General features: G+C 47.2%; 1 protein-coding gene across 1 annotated transcript; it reads left to right on the forward strand.

Moving 5' to 3' along the window:
* The first annotated feature begins 144 nt into the window (after nt 1–144).
* Nucleotides 145–5,600, forward strand: SLC25A19 (solute carrier family 25 (mitochondrial thiamine pyrophosphate carrier), member 19). The gene is made up of 7 exons (XM_008941133.1): nt 145–270; nt 784–939; nt 1,688–1,858; nt 2,812–2,990; nt 3,151–3,161; nt 4,068–4,198; nt 5,400–5,600. Exons 1-7 carry the CDS (start codon nt 145–147, stop codon nt 5,598–5,600), a joined length of 975 nt encoding a protein of 324 aa, XP_008939381.1.
* Nucleotides 5,601–8,410: the final 2,810 nt, after the last annotated feature.

Raw genomic sequence — 8,410 nt, forward strand, 5'->3', positions numbered from 1 at the left:
TCTGGGGTGAGAGGGACTTTGGGAAGGGGGGATGTGAGGTGAGGAGGGCGAGGGTGTGACTTGGTGTGGGAAGGGAGCCTCTGGCTGAGGAGGGCTCACTGGGGCCTCTGCCCGCCGCCCAGGCTGCGCCCACGCCGGGCAGGCATGGTCGGGTATGACCCCGAGGCCAAGTGCGTCTCCTCGGTGGAAGCGGCTGCAGCAGGATCGGCGTCTGGCTTGGTCACTCGGGTCCTTATCAGCCCCTTGGATGTCCTCAAAATCCGCTTTCAGGTACCTTCCTCACGGCGTGCCTGGGGACGGGGTGAAAGAGCCTGTTACAGAGCAGAGCTGGTCTTGTCCTGGGTGAACAGGTCACCTGTGCAAGCAGAGAGCACTAAATCTGCTTTTGTGCCCTCACCTGCATTCTATCCAGGTTATGCAAGGTAGTGAGGCTATCTTGTGTCCACCGCTTCTGTTTGTACAACTTAACTCTTGTATCCCGAATGGGATCTTGTGTTTTTCTTAGTTTGTTCTCTTTCTCTGTTTTTCTGAATGATCTCCACTATCTAACTGAATTTCACCATCTTCCGTACTGATGACCTTTGTGCTGCATGCATGGTTCTGTTCTTTTCAGGGCCCTGTATAAATAACATCCTAGTCAGCTCTAGGGGTGATGCTGTGGGAAGGCAGAACATCGTCTCTTACTATTGGTTGGCTGACAGGGTTGTGAATTCCTAAACTGGACGCTTTAACCTTGTTGAAGTGTGACATGGAATTGAAAATATTTTCTCCATTTTCCCGTAGCTTCAGATCGAGCAGCTCTCCTCCAGAAGCCCAGGGGCTAAGTATCATGGCATCTTGCAAGCTGTACAGCGCATCTTCCAGGAAGAGGGGTTGGTAGCCTTCTGGAAGGGCCACGTTCCTGCTCAGTTCCTTTCAGTTGGCTACGGAGCTGTTCAGGTAAGGTGACCAGACATCGTCTGGGCCCAGCATATGTACACAAGATTCTGCTTTTCTCCTCTTCAGACTGGCTGCATGAGCAGATGTGGAAAGGTCCAGGTTTATTCCATACTGGTGCAAACAAGCTCCAGCCTCAAAGATGTTTGGCTGTGTAATGCTGATGTATAATTCCTCAGTTAACCTTCCTGAGCTTGCCAAGCAGCCTGCCTGGCCAGCCTGGAGTGCAGCTGGAGCAAACTGAGTTCTGGCTCTGTCAGGTCTCACAGACAAGCCTCATTCATTCCTGATGCTTGGCTTAGCTGTGGGTGCTCCAAGCCTATGTAGGTTTTGGGTATGGTTCATGTGAAGATGTTTTGCACAGCGTTGTTGTGCTTAATTTGTAAATATTAACAACACATTTTATAAGCAGTGGTTGAAAGAGTAATGGGCAGCATATATGTAATACAGCAAATACTCTCTAGGACACATAGAGCATTAAAAATTTTTCACAGTTCTAAATGCAAGATTTAGCAGAAGTGTAGCAGTGATCAGAACATCCCCAGCATTCCCCAGCTGCTCAGGGGCTGTACAAGGCGTTCTTTGAGCACATGCTGTGACAGGTTGCAAGCTGGGGAGGACTTCTGAAGGACGAAGAGAGAAAGTGGTTACAGGGGTGGGTGGAGCTCTTCTGGTGAAAGGAGAGAGGAGTGGGAGATCCGTGTGGGTGATAAGGACTGACTCCTTGGCCTGGGTATTTTCTTCCTTGAAGTTCATGGCTTTTGAAAGCTTGACGAAGCTGGTCCACAACGTCACGTCGTACGACGGCCGGGACTCCTGCGTGCACTTTGCCTGTGGTGGGCTGGCTGCCTGCACAGCCACCGTCGCCGTGCAGCCCGTCGACACGCTGCGCACCCGCTTTGCTGCCCAGGGAGAGCCCAAGGTGAGGCCTAAGGGCTGGTGTCTGGGGTTACCATCCGCAGCAGCAGCTCAGTGTATGGGCACAGGAGGTTTGGAAAGTACAGAACAGCCTGTGTGTTAGTGTGAAGGAGCAGGAGCTGTTGTTATTGGGCAATGTTTGTGCTGTTACCAAGTCATTCTCTGTGCTGTTGACACAGCTTTCTTAATTACGTTTTGCTGCTCCTGATTGTGTTTGACTCCTGACAGGTGATCCAGAAAGGAGAAGCCGTCCTTACCAGGATAACTCAATTCTCATTTTGGCTGTTGGCCATTTGCAGAACACACTCCCCAGACTGTCAGACATTGCATGTTTCAAACTTTCCACGTGTACAGAGTCAGGTTTAGATAATGATGGGAGTGATAGTTGAAACCAGTCACCTTTCACCTGTGTTTCTTGGTTTTCTTTATGCAATAATTGATTTCTGTGCTAATGAAGTCTGTAATAACTAGATTCATACGGGTTTGTGTCAAAGACTTTCCTGGGTTTTGACTCGGCCTGCAGTAGAATCACAATATGCATTATGAATTTTGCTGCAGGAGCAAGTAGAGCTGTTAAGAGCAAATTAAATACCTGTGATTCAGTTGGTCTGAGAGCACAGCCCTCAGTGCTGTGCCATGCCTTTCCCTCTCAGAAGCACAGCCTGGGTGTGGGGCACAACGTCAGGATGGGCTGCTGGGCTGCTCAGTGCAGAGCTAACAAGTGTTCAGTCTCTTGTGGCTCAGGTTTAGGCTGTCAGCCTACGAAAGTCACAGGGGCTTAGCTGAGAATACTGGGTGAACATGTGCAAAATCACTTTGTTCATTGCTTTGTGCTGAAAATCAGTCAGTTGTATTTGGGCAGTGGGAAATGCCTGTCCTTACTGGGAAGTAACCTGGCCTTTGCTTTGCTGGTTGTAAGCTAATTTCACTGAACTCAGCCCCTTCTTTATTGTCTAGATCTATCACAGCCTTCGCCATGCAGTGGCAACGATGTACCAGACAGAAGGACCTCGGGCTTTCTACAGAGGTTTGACCCCCACAATCATTGCCATCTTTCCATATGCTGGTCTCCAGTTCTCCTTCTACAACATCCTTCAGCAGTTTTCTGAATGGGTGATTCCTGCTAAAAAAAAGAGGTAGGCACTTGGAAGAGTGATATCTCTGATCTGGGGAGAGAGAGAGGATGAATGCTGGCTTGGGAGACTGACATAAGCTCAGTTTTCTGTCCTATCGCCTCTTTCAATGCAACATCTGAAAAATATCTCAATTTCCTATCTCATTGTTACTCCTGCACAGATACTATGAAAGTGAGTACTGTCAAGATTAGAAACAGCTCCAGTTAGGGAACAACTGTGATGTCTTGGTGTTGCAGTCTTGGTGTTTCTCTTGGTTTCATCAGTGCTGTGGGGACAGGACTTGGATTTGCTCAGGAAATCTGCCTGCAGGTTCCAGCACAGCTGTTACAGGAGAGGATTCATTTAGCCTAATTTAAAACTACTAAGCTCTTAATTTGATATTTTTATGTTGGTTTCTAGCTTAGTATTAAGAGAACCTCATCCCAATGGGACTTTGACAGTTGTAGATACTAGTGCCTCTCTGAGAGCGTGTGTGCAGCATCAATATGGTTTTGTTCCTCAGTGGAATTTCTTCAGCAGAGGAACAAAACTTTTCAATATCATGTCTGCATATTTATTTTTAGGTGGCAGAGGCTGATGATGGTTTTGTGCTGGGAACTTATGTTTGTCAGGGAAAGATCTAGTATCAGAGAACTCACTTCCCACAAGTCTCTGAAATCTTCAGGCAGTGTCAGGTTGTGAATTATTCCAATACAGAATAAGTCAGTCTGAGCAAGCTAGGAGTGTGAGGTTTCCAGGGGTGTACTTTTACTGGGAAAACTCTTCCATCCAGTAGTGGCAGGTTCTCTTGTGACTTTTTTGTGCAATGCCACTTGGCCCAGCAAAAGCGTCCGCTGGTGTGATGAGCCAAGGTGAGCTGTTATGTTCTGGCTCCAGTGGACACTGTGAGCCTGATGCAGAAAATACAGATGGAGGTTCTGTGGCCCAAACTGTGCAGAAGAGGAGATGTGACTGTAAAGGGCTGTTTTGGCCTCTCTTGTGAAAAGTGAGTTTAACTTACCTCTCATGATCTTTAATCATAACTCCTTGCTTAATCCTCTTTCCCCTTCCCTCTCTTTTCACCTTTCTGCTTCTCAGGCAACATAAAAAACCTTGTTTGTGGCAGCTGCGCCGGGATCATCAGCAAAACCCTCACCTACCCTTTGGACCTGCTCAAAAAGCGACTGCAAGTGGGTGGCTTTGAGCGTGCCCGGGCAGCCTTCGGGCAGGTGAGGAATGCTGGAATTGATTGATTTTCATGAGTGTGGGTTTGCATCAAGACACTCCAGAGGCAGTCATCATGCGAATGCAGTGGTGATTCACCAGTGGTACCTGTTGTGTTTGCACTGGGAGCTCCTGGGGAACTTCTGGGAGCTGAGCATTGGTGTCAGTAGTGGGAGCAGCAGCATGAATAAACTGGGATCATTTCATGACATTGTCCAGCATACCTGTGCTCTGCCTTCTCATCCATCCCCATCAGGCTCTGTCTCGCGGAGCTGGGCATGAGTTAGGCAGGCAAAGGAGTTTCAATTTACTTTTCTAGTTGCAGCTTGGTATTTCTGATTCAGGAACAAATGACTAGCAGAGGATGACTCCAGCTGAGGCTGGGACCGCCTGGCTGTCAGGACCCTTTTCAGCAATCAGTAGGTGGATAAAAGGAACGGGCACCAAGCGTTCAGCGTGTGTCTTGTGTACCAGAATATCCTGAAATTCAAAGCAAATCAAATGCTTCCAGTGTTCTTTAGCACCATCCCTACCACCTTGAAATATGCTGTAAGACAAATACAGGTCTTTAAAGGAGGTATTTTTTTTTCTCCATGAAATGTGAAAATTTTTTTTCCTCCAAATTTCTTGGATCTGGGAAGCAAATCAGTCTGTACCTCAAATTCTGGGATGGGAATTTGAAGTCTTAACCCATTGCATTGGATGCTTTTCCTCTTCTAGTGAGGTACAGAATTTGTTCTTAGCTTTGATGTGTTGCAGGATATTAAACCTTCTGAGTGGGATACAGTGACATGCAGATAGCTAATTAGAGACCCCTATGTGCTGTAGCTGTGTTTTCTTTCTGTCAGAAAACTGAAAAGTTGTCCCTCCTTAGAGAGGGAAGGGGATGGAAAATAGTAGCAGAACAATCCAAAATAGTTACTTCTTAAACTTGTACCAGAAATAATATATGCTGTGGTAGCATAAAAATTTTACAGGCATTCAATTAGAATGATTTGGATAAGCCATTGCTGATGGCTTTTCCTCTGCTCTGCTCTACAAACTGAGCTCTGAAACGTTCACTTAGTTCTAATAACCGCCAGAAAGGCATCTCCAGGCTGCACCTCTAGGTTATGTTTTGTGATACAGTTTGGGGCTCTCTGTCTTCTTTCCAGATAAGCTGTCCTGGAATTTTCTCATTTAATCTTTTCACTGTTTCTCTCCCAGGTACGGACGTACAAGGGTCTCCTGGACTGCATAAGGCAGATCATGCTAGAGGAGGGCCCAGGTGGCTTCTTTAAGGGCCTTTCGCCCAGCCTGCTGAAGGCTGCTGTCTCTACTGGCCTTGTCTTCTTTTGGTATGAGCTGTTCTGCAGCCTCCTGTGTGCCCTGAAGAGCACCGATAGCCCTGCGAGGAGGGAAGGCTGAAAGGAGCACATGTGTGGCTACCTGGTGTTCTCCTCGAGGAGGGGAAGCATGGCTTTGCTCTGCCATGAGTATGCTGGAAACATCAGAGCTCCCAGAGCTCCACCAGCCTGTAGGAAATGACCAGGCAGAAGGAGAAGGTGACTGCAGTTCTGCTGGGACACTGAACTGCTTTGCTGGAAGCTGCTCAACTGAGCTCTCTTTTTCCTCTGTCTCCTCTGACATCAGCACATGTTTAGTGTGGAAAGGGAGGACCAAGCAGCCAGCTACCTATCAGAGACTGTGCTCTGAAAAGGCCCCCAGTCAAGTGGGTGAATTCCTGTTTGTCCTGGGTCATGGAGAGGGATCCTGGCCCAATGCTGCTTAACCAACCTATCGTCACTTCCTATCGCTGCGTCCGCACAGCGTCAGTTCCTCACTCTGCCCTGCTGTTTGCACCATATTCTTTTATCAGGGTTGCACTGGGAGCTCTGTCCTGCTGTTCTGAAGTCAGTTAAAACCTCTTTAATGTGCACAGGCCCTCAGTTTTCCTTCTCTTTGCTGCCAGCTGCTGCTTCTTGATGACCACTCGCTGGCTGCACGTTCTCAGCCATCTTAAACACAGGAACTTCTAACGGATCACGCTCACCCGAGCTTTAACTCTGGTGAGCTTGATTGGTTCCTAAGTGCCCATTTCTCTGCCTGCATGTCTTGCCGTGCATCTCTTGGGGTTCTGTGTCCCCTCAGTCACACTTTTTACGAGTAGACCTGCAGATAAGAACCCCACTCTAGGGGATTCAACGCACAAACCCAATTCTTACTTCAGGGTTCTTCGCTTCAATGCAGTGAGTAAACAAATGCTGCACAGAGTTTTAGAAATATTTAATAATGAAGAAGTCCTGTGGAAGCTAGTAAATGTTTGTTGTTTTTTTTTTTTCTTTTTTTAATACCACCTTTGAATGTTTCTAGCAAGTATTTATGTAGTGGTCTCAAAACATTTCTGAACCTCTGTCCTGCAGTGGTGTTAACAGATGAAAATGTTTTGACAAGATCAGCTGAAGTGAGAGGACTGAATATCAAGTCCAAATTAGTTGGCCTAGCATGGTGTTTGACAAGGAAAGGATGCTTCAATTAGAGCTGGAGCAGTGGGGTTTTTTTGAGTTTAAAAGGTTTTATTAATTGTTTTAAACAAAACAAAAAAAAACCAAAACAACTAACAACTCTGATTTATGTAACGGAACTGAGCAGAGGGTATTTGGACCCATGTGTGGAAGGCAGGCTTCAAGAAGAGCCCTGGTGTGGCACAGAAGCACACCAGTCATCTGGCAAGTGGTGGCTAGGACAGAGCACTGCTGTCATTTAGAGGATGGTTTGATGGTTCTTCTTAACACAGAGCTTTTCGTGGCTCTTGTGCAACATTCAGGGTGTTAATCCAAAGGGGTCTGGCCAAATTCCAGGGTGACCAATTCCATTCCGTTGATGCAACTTCTCGTGGCGATTTTGAGCATATCGGCGTTGCTCGCTTACCCTGAACTGTTGTGAGAGGCTGTTCTAAAGAGCAGGTGTTCCACTGGTGGCTGAGGTGTCATCTCCAGAGAGGTGCCTTACAAGCCCAGGCCACTTAACTCTGTGTCTGCTGCAGTTTGAGGTCTTGGAGTGCAAAGTGGCATTTTCACTGCGGGTGACTTTAGAGCTATGTACTTTTAAATTCACTGAGCAGTGTCAGTGTCGGGCAGGAGGCTAATGAATATATACTTGAAGAGGGAGTGTTAGCTGTGTGTACTCTAAAAATGGGCAGTTTTGCTTAGAGGAGGAAATGCAAAGAATGCAAGGTAAAGTTTCTCAATCCTATTGGCATTTTCCTATGTCATTGAGGCTATTCTGAGGTTCCACCCAAATCTTTTAACAATATTTTGCCTTTGTTTATTGTTCATTTGTTGTTCTTGGAAAGACCTCATAGCCAGTAATGACGTTAGTCTCGTGACATCCTTCTGAGGGAGAGGAATATCTTGTTTCAAAACAGGCACAAACAGGTTGGGATTGTTGCTGTCTTTTGGCTGCTGGTAGAGAGGAATTCTGTTGTGGTTAGCAGGGATGAGACTGGCCACAGCAGAACACTTTTAGTGCTGACGTAGGCTTCCATAGGAAATTGGGAGCCATCCATCCTCTCTAAGCATTACAAGACTCTTGTTTTCCACTTTATGTCCAAGAGCTGCTGTTAAACTGCACAAAATGGGGGCAAGCTGGTCAGGAACTCGGCAGCTTCTGGAAAAGGGGGTGAGTTGCTTTAGTTGTCAGAGAGGTGAAGAATGAAGAACAGAAAACTGTGTGCTCTGCTCAGTGACATCCCTCGAGTGCTGTGGAGCTCAAGGTGATGCAGGTAAACAGCTTCAGGGGCAGCAGCTTGGCTGCTCTGCAGGAAGTGTGGCAGTGGAGAGTGCAGAGCAGCTTTTCCTCTCTGGGGTAGTTTTTTCCTCTGCTCTGTGTGAGTTTGCCTCCATCCAACAGATGGTCAAGTTGGAGTTTAAGTTGTTCCAGTCTGGCCCAGGCTGTGGAAGAGAGGCTGCCTGGTTGGAGGGCTTTGGTGCACAGCCTAGTTTGTGTGTCCCTTGGTGCTGTTAGTTATCAGTGTTGCAGGCACATAAAGGCACTTTATGGTCTTGTAGTGAGTGGAGGATAAAAGTAACAGCCTCAACTGTACAATATTAGAAGTTGCGTCTAACAGTCGCTTCATCCCTCGCCTCTGGCCAGCAGCATCTGTCTCTGATAAATTTCCAGTGTGCACTTGGCAAGCTGGGAGCTGCTGCAGGGGAAAGGGCTGCAGCAGGGAAGCT

This window comes from Merops nubicus, unplaced genomic scaffold (assembly GCF_000691845.1).
Source record: "Merops nubicus isolate BGI_N331 unplaced genomic scaffold, ASM69184v1 scaffold47515, whole genome shotgun sequence".
In the NCBI taxonomy this organism is placed as follows: Eukaryota; Metazoa; Chordata; class Aves; order Coraciiformes; family Meropidae; genus Merops; species Merops nubicus.

What these genes read in the sequence shown, in the direction of transcription:
- SLC25A19 (XM_008941133.1), top strand. Translation starts at nt 145, where the DNA reads ATGGTCGGGTATGACCCCGAGGCCAAGTGCGTCTCCTCGGTGGAAGCG. An exon ending in TCCTCAAAATCCGCTTTCAG is followed by an intron (nt 271 to 783) that starts GTACCTTCCTCA and finishes ATTTTCCCGTAG; the next exon opens with CTTCAGATCGAGCAGCTCTC. An exon ending in CTGCCCAGGGAGAGCCCAAG is followed by an intron (nt 1,859 to 2,811) that starts GTGAGGCCTAAG and finishes TTTATTGTCTAG; the next exon opens with ATCTATCACAGCCTTCGCCA.